The sequence below is a fragment of the Amphiprion ocellaris genome, chromosome 5 (genome assembly GCF_022539595.1).
Source record: "Amphiprion ocellaris isolate individual 3 ecotype Okinawa chromosome 5, ASM2253959v1, whole genome shotgun sequence".
Taxonomy (NCBI): domain Eukaryota; kingdom Metazoa; phylum Chordata; class Actinopteri; family Pomacentridae; genus Amphiprion; species Amphiprion ocellaris.
The window spans coordinates 37,527,316-37,543,522 of record NC_072770.1 but is presented as its reverse complement, the minus strand read 5'-3'; the positions used below and the strand labels follow the sequence as shown (position 1 = coordinate 37,543,522).

Genomic DNA, 16,207 nt, shown 5'->3' with positions numbered 1-16,207 from the left:
TATCCAGGTTATTGATAGTTTTTTGTGTTGATATCCAGGTTATTGATAGTTTTTTGTGTTGATATTCAGGTTATTGATAGTTTTGTGTGTTGATATCCAGGTTATTGATAGTTTTGTGTTGATATCCAGGTTATTGATAGTTTTGTGTTGATATCCAGGTTATTGATATTTTTGTGTGTTGATATCCAGGTTATTGATAGTTTTGTGTTGATATTCAGGTTATTGATAGTTTTGTGTGTTGATATCCAGGTTATTGATAGTTTTGTGTTGATATCCAGGTTATTGATAGTTTTGTGTTGATATTCAGGTTATTGATAGTTTTGTGTTGATATTCAGGTTATTGATAGTTTTGTGTTGATATCCAGATTATTGATAGTTTTGTGTGCTGATATCCAGTTAATTGATAGTTTTGTGTGTTGATATCCAGTTAATTAATAGTTTTGTGTGTTGATATCCAGGTTATTGATAGTTTTGTGCGTTGATATCCAGGTTATTGATAGTTCTGTGTGTTGATATCCGGTTTATTGATAATTTTTTGTGTTGATAGCCAGGTTATTGATAGTTTTGTGTGTTGATATCCAGTTAATTAATAGTTTTGTGTGTTGATAGCCAGGTTATTGATAGTTTTGTGTGTTGATATCCAGGTTATTGATAGTTTTTTGTGTTGATATACAGGTTATTGATAGTTTTTTGTGTTGATATCCAGGTTATTGATAGTTTTTTGTGTTGATATACAGGTTATTGATAGTTCTGTGTGTTGATATCCAGGTTATTGATAGTTTTTTGTGTTGATATCCAGGTTATTGATAGTTTTTTGTGTTGATATCCAGGTTATTGATAGTTTTTTGTGTTGATATCCAGGTTATTGATAGTTTTTTGTGTTGATATACAGGTTATTGAGTTTTGTGTGTTGATATCCAGGTTATTGATATTTTTTAGCGTTGATATCCAGGTTATTATTTAATTAAAATCAAAAGTAAAAAAAAAATTTATTTAAAAAAAAAGATTTTTGAATTGCATGTGGTTCACTATTTTGACCCGTTTTTTTTTTTTTTTTTATCATTATTAACATGTAAATTAATATTTTTTTTCTTTTATTTTAGTGGATGTTTTCTATAATTTTCAAACAAAACAGAAAAAATGTAATATTATTTAAATTAACAGCTTATAAAAACTATATTTTTAAAATCATTAATATACATAACTTTATTCTTAAATAACAGCAAATAGTAAAATAACGGCACTTTTTTGGTGAAGTAAATGCAATAAAACTGTATAAATTTAAAGTCAGAGGTTGTAAAATCACAAAATTATAAAAATACAGATTGTTGTTGTGCATGTGGTTCACAGTGTTGGCCAGTTTTTTATGATTAACATTACATTTTTTTTTCTTTGATTTTACTCAATGTTATCTATAAATTTCCAACAAAACTGAAAAAAATCTATAAATTAACAGTTTAAAAAATTATTTAAAAAATTTTTTATCCTTCATATATGTAATTTTTCTCTTAAATAACAGCAAAGATCAGTAAAATAACAGTATTTTTGCTGATTTAAGTACAATGAAATGGAGCATTTTACTATCAAATGTTGTAAAAGAATAAATTACTCTTTGTAAAAATGCAGACTTTTAATGTTGACATTGTTTTTTGCAGTTCTGACCTCTAGTTTTCACAGTTAACATGTAAATAAATGGTAGTAGTAGTAAAAAAAATATATGCAATATTTCTCTCAAATAACAGCACATATTTATTTTTTCTGCTTAAATACAACCAGAAGCATTATAATTTTGCAGTCAAAATTCATATCTATCGAAGATTTACTGATATTATCTGTAATTTAACAAAAAAGTCAACATTTATCATTGTTTCCCATAATAACAGCAAATATCTTTTAGGTAATTATATTTTTGTGCATTTAAATAAAGTAAAAAGTGTTTAATTTACAGTCAAATGTTGTAAAAATCACAAATAACGATTTCAGTATGGAAATTATTTACAAATTTGGCCTTTTTTCATTATAATTATGAACATATTTGACATATACTTAGACTTTTTGTTGTCAGTGACTAGTTTTTATCAACAACTTGTCAAAAAACAAAACTTAGAAAAAATGTTGTGAAAAACTGTTTAAAAACAAACAAAGAAACACATTTTTTGTTCCTCCTGAATGAAAATGAGCTGCTTGCTAATGCTGGTGGATTTATTTTTAATGTCACACTTTTCTTGCAAATAAAAGCTTTAAAAACTATGGAAACTGGCGACACCATTTCTCCTCTGCTTCACCAAAAACTCACCAGACACAGCTCTAAAACCTCCTTTAAAACACAGAATAGCTGAGCTTTTATTACTTGTCCTCCTGTGAAGCAGAAAACAACTCTGCTTTTGTTTTTCTCTTCTAGTTTTGCATATTATTTGTTTTTGTTTTCCAGCCTGCGTACTGCGACCCAGAGAGTCGAGGAGCTTCCATTTCCAGTAAATCTGATTAAAAACAAGTTTCCAGGCTGAGAAAAGTGGCCTTCACCTGGACTCCAGCTGCTAATTATCAGCTTGAGAAAACGCTTTTCCTCGTTATTTTGTCTCTTATCGCTGCAAACATTCTGTCTCCGTTCAAATCAAGGCCTCGTCGTCACCCTTGTTTTGCTGATTCGTGTCGGCTGGAAATAAATTGCCGTTTGCTCCCACGTCGCTTTAAAAATAACAGAATTTGCTCTGAAAACAACGTTACTGCCAAAAAGAACAACAAAACTAAACACGATTTTGTTTCTGTGACTGAACACTGACGGACTCAAAGTCTCGTCTCGTCGTTAAGAAAACATTCTTTACGTTGAAGAGGCTCAGAAGTTTCTGAAAATGTGAAGAAGATCCAGAAAAACACAAACAGATTTGTCTACAGATTTGCAGACATTTGTATAATGAATGAGAAAAACATTGCAGTTTAAAAAAAAAATCTATACTCCTATTTTTTATCCTTTTTTTTATTTGCAATTTGTGTGTTTTTAGTATTTATTTGTGCAGATTTTGCAAAAATAAAGCAGCAGAATTGTCTAATAGCAGCTCCTATTTGCAGTAGATCACAGATGTTCAGACAACTGCAACTGGATCACTGTGACACTGAAGGAACCTAAAAATAGACAAACTCTCAATGGAGTTCTGAACTGCCTCGTGATGAATGTAATGTGTATAATGGAGGTTTCCTCTGTCACACTGAATTTATCACATTCACCTGCTGGTCTACCATTAAAAAGATGCTCAGGCAGTGATGTTTTCTGACTTTTTTAAACACAGAAATGTTTAAAAAAAAAAAGTCTAAATTGCGAACTAAATTAATCTTCCAGTTGCGACTAGAAGCAACAAACTGAACATTCAGACAGCAGCTGACATTTATATAAAAATAAACTGAGCTGATGGATCTTTGCAGGTGATGGGAACTTAACTTTCAGTCAGATGTTGTTTGTGCTGCTGTCAGAAGGAAGGAATCATTTCCAGGATTAATGGCGGCGCTGCGTCTGGATGCTGGATAAAGAAACGGTGCTGGTTACTGTGTTAATGTCGTCCAGACGTTTACTGGATGAACCCAATCTGCTGCTCTGAGCGCTTTGCAAGTGAAACCTGGATTTACTGAGCAGAGTCCGTTTGCTGCATCGCTGCAGAGCCTTTTTCCTCCAACCTCGCCACAGACCAGAATAACACCTGTAACCATGGCAACCACACTTAAAGACGGCGGCGGTTGTGGTCTGGAAGTGCTCGGAAGAGACCAATGCTACAAATGTTTTGTTTTTGGTTTATTTCACTGAAGCTAACGGAACAAAATCAAATGACGACGATGTGAAGTTATTTCTGATTTGTTGCTCCGCTACTTTTCTACAGTTCTACAATTTCATTTAGCTGATGATTTCATCCAATCTGAGAGTAGACTTTTCACATCAGGTTTGCATCAACCAGGGCGAGCATCAACTGATCTGCATCGACAAGAGTTATCTTCGTACGCTGCTGTTGAAAAGTTTGGGCTCACTTAGAAATGTCCCTATTTTTTAAAAAAAAGCTGTTTTTTTCAATGAAGACAACATTAAATGAATGATAAATCCAGTCCAGACATTGTTAATGTGGTAAATGACTATTCTAGCTGGAAACGGCTGATTTTTAATGGAATAGCTCCATAGGATGGCATGGAATTTGCATGCTCTCCCTGTATCATGTGCGGGTTTTCCTCCTACAGTCCAAAAACATGCTGAGATTAATTGGTGATTCTAAATTGTAGCTGTGATAGACTGTTACCTGTCCAGGTGTCCCCTGTCTTCACCCTAAGTCAGCTGGGATAGACTCCAGCCCCCCCATGACCCTAATGAGGATTAAATGGTGAATAGATAATGGATGGATGGAGGGATGGATGTATTGTTATTATTGACCAATTACTGCTAAATAAATCAGATGCATTCCTTTGGCTTCTCTCTTTAGTTGCTGTGTGGCGCCCACAGTATATTCTGATTGGTTGCTCATCATCCAGTAACGGTCTATCGCTGGAAGCCATTGTTTACACAGAGAGACAGACGAGCACATTAGCAGAGCTGTGTTTGGAAGGTGAGGCGGTACAAGTTGCTGAAGTCGTAACAAACACCGCGACGGGAAACAAACTCGATCCGGACATTTCTAGTTTCAGCACCTCAGATTTGGTCTTTCCCACACGGCTGGATGTTGTTGCTACGGTGGATGCTCACAGCGACGGTTGGATGGCCTTACAGAAAACAAACAAGGCCGCTTCGACACAGATCTGAATCCGCTCGGCTACAGATGATGGTGAACCGTGAGAGCAGAGAAGCCAGAGTTGTGTATCACATTAATAAAACAGTCTGCTCTTTGTGTTTATCAAACAATGGTGGGGGTGGTTGTTATTCCATTCTGCAACTTCTCCTCAGGACCCGAAGACAAACTCTGATCTGACATTTTATGCTCCATAAAGTAGGCTAAGTCCCGTCAGGGATTCATATAAATTAAGATCAAACACCGAGTTCGCCCTTGAGGTTACATCCAGATGCAATTATTGTGGAATCCCCACATTTTTTCAGATGTATGCTCTGCATACTGTTGCACTAATGCTCCTTTCCAACGAGTAATTACAAGGACATTTCTAATTTAGTTTTCTTTCAAGCTTTATGGAGATGCTGCAGCAATAATCTGCCCTTCAGTCAGACACGGTTTAATATCTATTCATTTGTTCTTTGTAGCTTTGGAGCAGAATAAGCCGGTTGCTGAGACTAAATGCATGCAGACTGTTGCCGTATGGTAAATGAAAATCATGACATCGCATCCCTGAAACAGCCTCGTTACCATTCTCTTTGCTCTTCAAGGTTATTTGAAGCAGAAGCCTGTCGTAGTATGTATCTGAACACATCAGCCGAGTTTTTTCTGTTTGCATTCATTATTCATCGTCTCAAGAAAAGAAGTCTTGAAATAGACGGTAGCAGCACAGCTGTCCCTCTGCAGCCCGTTGAGACCGGCGCTGAAAATCAAACCGCCTGCTTGTCAGTCAAATATCTTGAGAGATGGCCATCATGGTTGCCCTAGTTTGAGCATCCTCAGTCTTTGTGTTGCATCAAAGTCACAGACGGATCATACAGTAAAAAGAAAACCCTGCATTAGTGATGCAGCCGGCACATGGCACAGATGATTTGTTTTTCTGAGAGAAAATCTGTTTCTGTGAGTGAAGCCTGACAGAGCTGGTGGCATCCACCGCCAGACTGGAAACTGTTTACAAAAAGTAGATATCACGGTGCAGGAACTGAAGACATGTTGCTGAAGGCTGGATTTGTAATAAAGTTGTAAACATAATGGGGTGGAGATAGTTCTGTAGTGAATAAACAGTCCAGATGTTGAATAGCAGCTTAACGACTGTCCATCGGGTAAAGATGGAGCTGATTTAGGTTCCAGCTCTCAACTGTAGATGCAAACGATTGAAATGAGATTCTTCTGTAAGGTGTTAGAGATCAGGTGAGGAGCTCTGACATCTGATTATCAAACCTCCTGGGTGGCTTCCTTTATTGCTTTTCCAGGTACACCTCGCTAGAGGAGGCCATGAGGGAGACCCAGAACTCTTTTGAATGGATTACGTAGCTCATTTGTCTTTTGATCACCTCAAGATCCCCGAGCATCAAGTGGACAACGTTTTTAGGAAGAGACATCTGAAATAACCTGATTAACCTGCTGCCATCAAGACCCAACTCTAGATATAAAGAAGATGGATGGGTGGAGTTAGCTCAGTGTAATGACTAAATAGTTAAATATATTGAGAAGTAAACCAAATACTTTAGTGAATAAAAACGGGGTGGAAAAGAAGAATCAACCGACCCACCTACCTACCTACCTGTCTGTCTACTTACCTGTCTACAGCTGGCTATCAACCGCCCTGTCTAGCAATCCACGTTTAGCTACCTGGTACTACAGCTAATCTACAACACATTTTGTGACATCCATGACCTTCTTCTTTTTATTGGTTACAGTATTTTGAGTTGATTACACTATTAACAACAATTAATAGTTAATCGTTTATATTCCTAGTGCCTTCCTGTCTGCCAAAGAAGCTACTACCAACCTACGCACCTTCCTACTTCACTAGTTAGCTGTAGGCTGTATAAATAGTTAAAAGTGAAAGCTAGCAGTTTTATTGGTCAATATATTTTCAATTGGTTACATTATTAACAGCAATTGATCAAATATTGATTGATTATTAACATTTCAACCAGTCTAGTTAGCTGTAGGTTGTACAAAAAGCTGAAGGCTGATGGTAAACAAAGACACAGTCATAGCTTTAATAGTCAACATATTGTCTATCAGTTACATTATTAATGGCAGTTGATCAAATATTGATTGATTATTAACTTCAGTAGTATCTACCTAGTTGTCTAATTAGCTACGTACCTGTCTAGTTAGCTGTAGATTGTACAAAAAGTAGTTAAAAACTAATGGTGACAGATAAACAGTAAACAAAGTCACAGTAATGGCTTTAATGGTCAATATATTATCTATCAGTTACATTATTAACAGCAATTGATCAAATGTTGATTAATGATTAACATTTCTAGTACCTACCTATCTGTCTAATTAGCTATGTACCTGTCTAGTTAGCTGTAGGTTGTACAACTAGCTAAAAGCTAATGGGAAACAAAGTCACAGTAATGAACTTAATGGTCAATACACATTTTCAATCGGTTACATTATGAACAGCAATTGATCAAATATTGATTAAATACCAGTCTAGTTAGCTGTAGGTTGTTAAAAATGGTTAAAAGCTAATGGTGATAAATAAACAAAGCCACAGTCATGGACTTAATGTAGCAGGTAAACCGTTTAACCTGTTGGCTAACCCTTGGAGATAAATGACTTTAACATTCAGCTGCTGCAGGGCTACGATAACTAAATAAATAATTGTTAAAATCAGCTGCCTGTTCGGAGCGTGACGAAAGGTAACTTGGGTTCAGGATGATTTACGGTTTCCGGCGTTGTCTTCGGCTCTAGTCCTCGTCTCCGGCTGAATTATGAATCACCGTAATGGAGTCTTTTCAACTCTTCTTCTCTTCGCGTTGTTTTATGTCCGGCTTTGACCCACCGTCGCCGTGGAGCTCGTCGACCCTCCCACTCTGCTGACTCCGCTGTGGAACTCGTGGAGGTCAAGATCCTAATTTTAGGTCGTCAGAAATGATTAAAATTCATGCATCGGTGACACCGTCTCGTGGTGTCAAGGACGTCTGAGCAGTATCGGTGACGGGTGGAGAGGAGTCGACTGCCTATCATGGGGAGATGACTAAGTGCACTCCTTAAGATAAAGGACTCGTCTCGCCATAACTCCATTTCCTCTCCTGACGATTGTGAGTGATAGAATGGAGGAGACAGAGCCGTCAACGCGGGAGGAAATGCATTCTGACTCCATGTTTTGTTGAAATATCATCCATTTTTCAGGCCTCGCAGTCTCCCAGCCGTCTCATGTAAGCCGTCGTTCCGCGGTAAAAACGTGAAATATTTTCTTTTCTGGCGTGATAACGGCCGCCTTCATCAACAGCAGCTCAGTACCGGAGGGTTGGAGCCCTTAAAGGATCATTACAGCCTGTTTCAGTTCAGCGTGTTCACATTAACACGCTGAACTCCGACACCTTCCAGTCAATGAGTTTCACCACAGGCTCATTTTTCTCTGCGATATAAAGTCCTCCAACTCAGAAATGTCTTCTGTGTAATAAAACACACTTTTTTGTGGTTTTGTGTCTCGTTTTTATGATTTTGGGTCTTGTTTGTGGGATTTTGCGTCTCATTTTTATAATTTTATGTCTTGTTTTTGGAATTTTGCGCCTCGTTCTTATCATGTTGTGTCTCGTTTTTATAATTTTGTGTCTAGTTTTTGTAATTTTGTGTCTCGTTGTTGTGATTTTATGCCTTGTTTTGATGATTTTGTGTCTTGTTTTTATAATTTTGTGTCTTGTTTTTGTGATTTTGTCTTGCTTTGATGATTTTGTGTCTCGTTTTTAAAATTTTATGTCTCGTTTTTGTGATTTTGTGTCTCGTTTTTATGAATTGTGTCACTTTGCGGGCGTTGACTGTCACTGCAGGCTGTGTAATATGATTTACAGTTATTTACAGTTTGCTGAGCGTTTGTAAAGCCGAGTGTCTTTGCTCTTTGAAACTTCATCTCCTGGATCTTTATCAAAGCTGCAGATTCATCACTTGTACGTCTGGAGCATCAACAGTTTCCACTGTTTTTCCTGCAGCAGCAGAATCATGGAAACCAGAGAAATAGCAGATATATATAAATATAAATGAAGCAGTGTGAATGTAGTTGCTCCTCTGGCTGCCAGTTTCATTGCATAAAGCCTTTATTTTTTGTTTACTGCTGGTGGGTTGTTCTGAACCCACAAATGATTTTATAATTTGTGTTATTTGCCAATGGATGAATAAAATCCCGTTTCTTTGACCTCTTTCTTGTTTGGAAGTGTGTTTCTGTTCATAGTTGGCGCTAATCTCTTAATTTACTTATGCGATTAGAAACCTACGCGCCTCCTTCCTCATCTCGCAGCCCTTTGTGGTTTGTGCAAAGGTTACATGTTTCGAGCTATTCCTGGTGATCCGCCGCTCCGTTTCTATTCATCCCTGCGGAGTTTGCTGCTCTTGCCAGGGTTTTTATTACCATATGTGAGCTTTTTTCTGTTGTTGCTGTCTTGGCATATGTTTGGGCAGCGTTACACAACGTTTTAAACTGGCACCGGCTCCCAGGGTATCTTTTTTAAACCGCGTCTGCTGCCAGGAAAGGTCGACACCGCCGTTTATCTCTGCTGTTTATTCTCTAAAAATGAAGTCCTTTCCTGAAGAACTTCCCCCAGACGACGCTGTGCATAAAAGCACTGATTAAAATGCGCCACAGATGAGCGGATAAACACTCCTGTACATTAGGAGACGGCTGTTCACGCCCGAGTGCTGCTGTGATTGTGGCAGTTAGCGCCTAATGAATGAACCCCCTCTTCTGTTTCTGTTTTCTCGCTGCTCGTCTCTCAGGCTTCGATGCGTACTTCACGTCACGGACTCTGGAGAACAACCGCAGGAACGTGTGGTTCGCCGAGTACTGGGAGGAGAACTTCAACTGCAAACTGATGAGCTCCTCCAAGAAGGACGACAGCAGCAGGAAGTGCACAGGTGAGTCCAGCCAGGTGTGACGGTCCAGTAAAGTCTGGTTCCCAATGACGATGATCCACATGGACTCAAACACAAGAGTCATTTCTCCATAGTTTTGTGTTTGTTTGCTTGTTTTGTGTTTCTTTGTAGCTGTTTTGCATCCGTCGGTAGCTGTTCTGTGCCCCTGTGTGGTTGTTTTGGGTCTTTATATGGCTGGTTTGCAACACTTTGTTGTCGTTTTGTGTCTTTTTAAAGTCCTTTTCCATCTCTGGTTGGTTGTTTTTCACCTTGCTGTGGTGATTTTATATCTTTTTATAGTCACTTTACACCTATTTGTAGTTGTTTTGTGTCTCTCGGTAGTTATTTTTGGCTTTTTGTAGTCATTACGCGCCTCTGTAATTGTTTAGTGTCCGTTTATGGTCATTTTGCATCTCTTTTTGGTAGTTTTGTGATTCTATGCATTTGTTTTGCATCTCTCCTTAATAGTTTAGTATTTATTTGTGTTTTTTTTGTGTCTCTCTGTGGTTGTTTTGCATCTCTTTGTGGTTAATTTTGGCTTTTTGTCAATATGTGTTCCTGTAATTGTTTAGTGTCTCTTTGTGGATGGTTTGCATCTTTTTTGTAGTTGTTTGCATCTTGTTGTGGTTGTTTTGCATCTCTTGGTGGTCATGTTGCGTCTTTTTAAGTTGTTTTCCATCTCTGCTTGGTTATTTTCCATGTTGTTATCTTTTGATAGTCGCTTTTCACAAATTTATAGTTGTTTTGCATCTTTTTTTGAAGTTATTTTGTGTCATTTTTGGTAGTTTTTTTCTTTTTGTAGTTATTTGCATCTTTTTTTGGTAATTTTGTGATTCTATGCATTTGTTTTGCACCTCTCTGTAGTCGGTTAGTATTTCTTTCTGTGTTTTTTTGTGTCTTTCTGTAGTTGTTCTGCATTTTTTGGTAGTTTTTCAGGTTTTGTGATTTTTTTTGTGGTCTTTGTTATTGTCTCTTCATCCACAAAGATCACAGGCCAAGGTTTCTAACAGTAAAAAGAATATTCTGATCCTCATGACATGATGCAGAATAATCTCATCCAGATTATAGCAGAAACACGTCTTTCTTACTTCTATGTCAATCTAAATTTAACTTTCAGTTGATTGACAGAAGTCTGTCACTGCGAACAGCTGCAATAAATGACATATGTAACAGTAAAGTGTATGTAATCTCAGTGGTTCACCCGATGATAAAGCATGAGGTACTCGAGTACTTTGTCCAGTAGATACTCCAGTACTTGCTGTGAGACGAGGAGACATCCTGCTCTAATGAACACTATCATTGCGTATTGACTTTTTTTCTGTCCACCAGCGCTTTTCTTTCTGCAGCGCTACATTTGCAATGTTAAACAGAAGCCCGGGAGCCTCTGTGGACGGCGGTCGATAGCACTTGGTCATTAGTGTCCCGGTATGACGGCGTGAACAGGCCTTAAACACTAATGAACCCGTTCTGTTAGGACCATCGATCCTGCTCAACATTATCTCGTCCCGCTGCTTTTTCTCCGCTATTCTCTGAAGATATGAACTTTGCAGAAGTTCACTCCAATGCCGACTGTCCTCCCTCCGTCTCGGCTTTAATTCGAGTCGCTGGGATCGTCTTGGACTCGCGGAACTAAATTTTCAGCTCCATAATGAGCAGTCCTTCTGTTCAGAGCAGCAGAGTGGAGACCAGAAACCGAACCCAGCGAGACATGAGGACGACCACACAGGAAAAGTCTTTATTTACAGTATCTGGGAACACAGGAGGGTTTACAGCTGGCTGATGCAGAACTCTTCCTCAGGGTTTCTCCTCCATCATACTCTAACTTCCTGTTGTGGTCTCAGGGTTGTTAGATTGATTAAATCGGCGTGAAAAGTCAGTGTGCAGCTCTGTGAAGACATAAAACCTCTATAGGTGCAGTTTATTTACCAAACTGGGCAGCAGGCCACCAGGAAGGACGTTTCTGTTCATTTTTTCAGTGTTTTCATCTCATTTTGTGGTCGTTTTGTGTCTCTTTTCTTTTTTGTGGTTGTTTTGTCTGTTTTTGTTGTCATTTTTTGTCTCTTTGTGGTTGTTTTGTGTCCCTTTTTAATCATGCTGTGCCTCTCTGTGGTTGTGTTGCATCTCTTTATAGAAATTTTTCGCTTTCTTTTGTCACTGTTTTGTGTCTCTGTGTAACCTTTTTGTGTCTTTCTGTGGTTGTTTTGTGTCACTTTTTAATTATTTTGCGTCTCTTTCTTGTTGTCTGCTGTCTCTGTTGACATTTTGGGTATTTTGCAGTTGTTTCTTTGTGCCTCTTTGTGGTTGTTTTTTGTCTCTATTTAATCGTTTTGTGTCTGTGATTGTTTTGTAGTTCTTTCTAGTAGTTTTTCACCTTTTTGTGACTTTTGTGTCTCTGTGTAGCCGTTTTGTGTCTTTTTGTGGTTGTTTTTTGTCTCCAGTTAATTGTTTTGAGTCTCTTTGTGGTTGTTTTGCATCCATTTCTTGGTATTTGCTGTCTCTGTAGCCATTTTACATGTCTTTGTGTTTTTTTGTGTGTCTCTTTCTGATCATTTTACATATTTTTTATAATCGTTTTATGTTTTTCTCTGGTTATTTTGTGTCTCTTTTTAATTGTTTTGTGTCTCTCTTTGGTTGTTTTGTGTCTCTTTCTTAGTATTTGCTGTCTCTTTACCCCTTTTGTGGTTGTTTTGTGGCCTTTTTCTGTTTTTTCTACAGTGAACTCCAGTATTTAGTTGACGGTAGAGGAAGGTCTGGACCCTCAGACCTGTTCAGTGATTCAGAAACAGCATCTCTGAATCAACAAGTGAGAAATCAGCTTGATTCTGAACGGAGACGCGTTGCCGTCGCTGTTTGTCAGATAATTATCTTCCTGAGTGTTTCTGCTGAACCCTGAGCAGCGAGGGTTCGTCTTGGACGTCGAGCAGCGAGTGATTCTTTACTTCCCGCTGCTTCCTGAGAGTCGTGAATAAAACATGGAGCTGAGCGGCGGCGCCTCGCTAACAAACCTCTGCCCTCCACAGACCTGTGAGCGAGCCATAATGAATCCTGAAATCAGCGGCTACAAACATGACAACGAATAACTCAGCTGCAGTCTGACGGCTTCGTATCCAAGGCGGTTTCAGGCCGTGGACTCGCCTGTTCAAACAGCTACTCAGTCAGACGGTTAAAGGAAGGTTTGGGTTGGAAGTCAGAACAGCAGAATGTTCACCGTGTTCAGGATGTGAATAAACGTCTGAAAAAGCTGAAGAAACTCAGATCCAGCTTTAAAAGTGAAAGAGTCACATAGAGTTTAGCTTTGAGTGACGGCAGGAACAACCATACTGCGTCTCTTTGCAGTTGTTTTACATCTTTGTGGTAATTTTGTGTTTCTTTGTCGTTTTGTATCTCTTTGTGGTTGTTTTGTGTCTGTCTGTGGTCGTTTTGTGTGTCTTTGTAGGTATTTTGCATATATTTGAAATTGCATCGTGTCTCTTTGTTGTCGTTTTATATCTTTATACTTTTTTGCATCTTTTCAGTTGTTTTACGTGTTTTAGAGTTGTTTTTTCATCTCTTTGTAGCCATTTTTGTGTCTTTTGAGGCCTGTTTGTGTGTCTGTGGTGATTTTGTGTGTCTTTGTGGTCATTCTGTGTCTCTTTATAGTTGTTTTGTATCTCTTTGTAGTGATTTTGCATCTTTTGCGTCTTTTCTCATATATATATATATATATATATATATATATATATATACATATATATATACTTCTTATACTAGTATTGATTATATATATATATATATATATATATATACTTCTTATACTAGAATTGATTTTATCTTTTCAGATTCTAATTTTTACCTCAAAATTTGAAGTTTTTGTCTTTAAAGCTTAATGAATGAGTCAACATGTCACCTTTTATCCCTTAATTATACATTTTTATCTCTAACTTTGATGTACAGAGTCAGAATTTTGATTCTTTATCAGTTATTTTTTAATTTTCTACCTATTACTTTTCCTTTTTATTACAATTTTGCAACTTCATCCTTAAACTGTAGAGTTTTTATCTCATAAATTTGACTTTCTCCTTCTGTTTCTGTTGCTTATTTCTAACTTTTTCTCGGAAACGCTCAGCACCATCCAAGCGATCGCAGAATTTGTAAATATTCAGACGACTCCCTAATGAAACCGTGAATCGTTTCCTGTTTTGTTTTAAGTGTTTAGGAAGAGAAACAGAGTTGTGGTGGGCAGAGCTGCAGTAAACACTCATTAAACTGGACTAAAAAACTGCTGCTGCCTTCAGATGTGACTCTACTGGATTTAAACTAACGAGTCCGTCTGCAGTTTGAAATGTTCTCAGCAGTCAGTCGACCTGCTGGATGCTGCTGCTCCTCCGAGGCAAACGCTTTTTACCCCCAGATAAAACGTCGCTGCCACAACTAGGGCAATTATTTGTGTTATTAACCCATTTAGCAGAAACTGCAGGGAAGACTTTAAATTAATGTCACATCTGGTTCAGACGGTTTCGTCCTAAAGCCACAAAACTCCTTCAAATGAACGTTTTAGTATTTTCTGCTTTTATAAATGACTGCAGATCAAACGTCCTCCTAAAGCTGTGACTTACACCAGTTTCTCTGCATTAATGACTGAACTGGGTGTTTGTGGAGGCAAAACAACATCCACCAACACCTCGAATGCGACTGCTGTCTGTTTCTTTACCCTGATGGAAATGATCATCTGCTGAGATGAGCCCAGAGTTACTGACAGTGAACTCAACACAGACACATATATGACAAGCTGAAATGCAAAAGGATGACAAAAATATATAAAACAACCAGAAAAAGATGCAAAAGGATGGCAAAAAGATTAAAAGGGACCAGCAGAAGATGCAAAATATCAACAGTAAGACGTAAATTAACCGCAAAAGATACAAAACAACAAGGAAATGATGCAAGAAGACCACAAAAAGATGAAACATATCAACAAAAACATATAAAAGGATCACAATAAAATATAAAACATCAACAAAAAGGTTGACCATAAAAACTGCAAGGAGATGCTAAAAGACCACAAAAAATGCAAAATAACAAAAAAAGACTGAAAAAGATGCAAAAAAGGGCCACTGATGTAAAATAACAACAAAAAATTTTAAAAGGACTGCAAAAAGGTATTAAACAAGCACAAAAAGATGTAAGATGTCAACAAAAAGATGCAAAACAACCACATAAAGATGCAAAATAACAACAAAAAGATGTAAAACAAGCATAAAAAGATGCAAAACAATGTAAAAAGATGCAAAATAACAACAAAAAGATGTAAAACAAGCATAAAAAGATGCAAAACAATGTAAAAAGATGCAAAATAACAACAAAAAGATGTAAAACAAGCATAAAAAGATGCAAAAGGGCCACAGAAGATATAAAATAATAACAAAAAGACGTAAAAGGATACAAAAGGTGCAAAATAACCACAACAATATGCAAAATATCAACAAAAATATATATAACAACCACAAAAAGATACAAAATATCGACAAAAATATGTAAAAATGTCAACAAAACACACAAAACTGGCACAAATAAAGCAAAAATTACCACTGTGGTCTAGACCAACAGAGAAACTTTAATATTAGAGATCAAGAATGAAGGGACTTTGTTGAAATTTCACAATCTTAACCTGATATTTGTTTAATTTTCCTGTTGGAAATAAACGTCTCACATGATGAGTTCAGGGACCATCTGAAAGTTGGAAAAACTGCCGTTTCTCTCTGTTTTTACAGTTTCTTGCTGACGAATTGTCTTTTTATAAAAAATGCCGACAGAGTTTGGGTTCTCGGGTTCAGACGGAGGAAACTTTTCTCGTACTGCTTCCGTCAGACGTGACGAGAAACTAAAATAACCGTAAGAAGAAGAAGAAGAGTCTCTTTAAAGTCAAACAGCTTCTGGAGCCGTTCGGTGTTTTTAGCCTCTGAAGCTCAGTAATTGTTCTTCTCAGGAACGCTGCTGCCTCCTGATTGTCTGAATTTATCTGCATGCATCTCCTTCATTGTCATCAGTAACTCAGGAAACAATCAACAGAGCTGCTGTTCTTCGGCTAAACTTAAAACTACTGCAGATGAATCGATGCATCAAACACCTTTAATGTCAGATAATTAGACATAAAAAATACCGATTTACACCAGAATTCAGTCTGTATTAAAAGTAGTGAAGCCTGGATCTCAGCGTCCTGCAGCATCCAGAAGAATCAGAATGAAAAAAATGGAAATTAATCAAAAACATAATCACAAAAACATGCAAAATAACCACAAAAAGATGCAAAATAATCACACAAATGTGCAAAATAGCCACAAAAAGATGCAAAATGGCCACAGAAGATATAAAATAATAACAAGAAGACGCAAAACAACCACAAAAACATGCCAAAATGGAACAAAGATGTAAAAATAACAACAAAAAAATTGTAAACAGATGCAAAATATCCACAAAAAATGGAAAATAACATAATAGAAAATACTGTAAAAATTGAGGAATTATCTCTAACAAAAAAATTGGAAAAATCCAGCAAAAAA

General features: G+C 37.2%; 1 protein-coding gene across 2 annotated transcripts in view; it reads left to right on the top strand.

Annotated features, from left to right (window-relative positions):
• LOC111564152 (metabotropic glutamate receptor 7-like) overlaps positions 1-16,207 on the top strand; it is a 202,611-nt gene that overhangs the window by 113,611 nt on the left and 72,793 nt on the right. For both annotated transcript variants that reach the window (XM_023263568.3, XM_023263570.3), the window contains exon 5: positions 9,534-9,671. In XM_023263568.3, the coding sequence (XP_023119336.1) occupies positions 9,534-9,671 (138 nt within the window). The remainder of the gene's footprint in view (positions 1-9,533; positions 9,672-16,207) is intronic.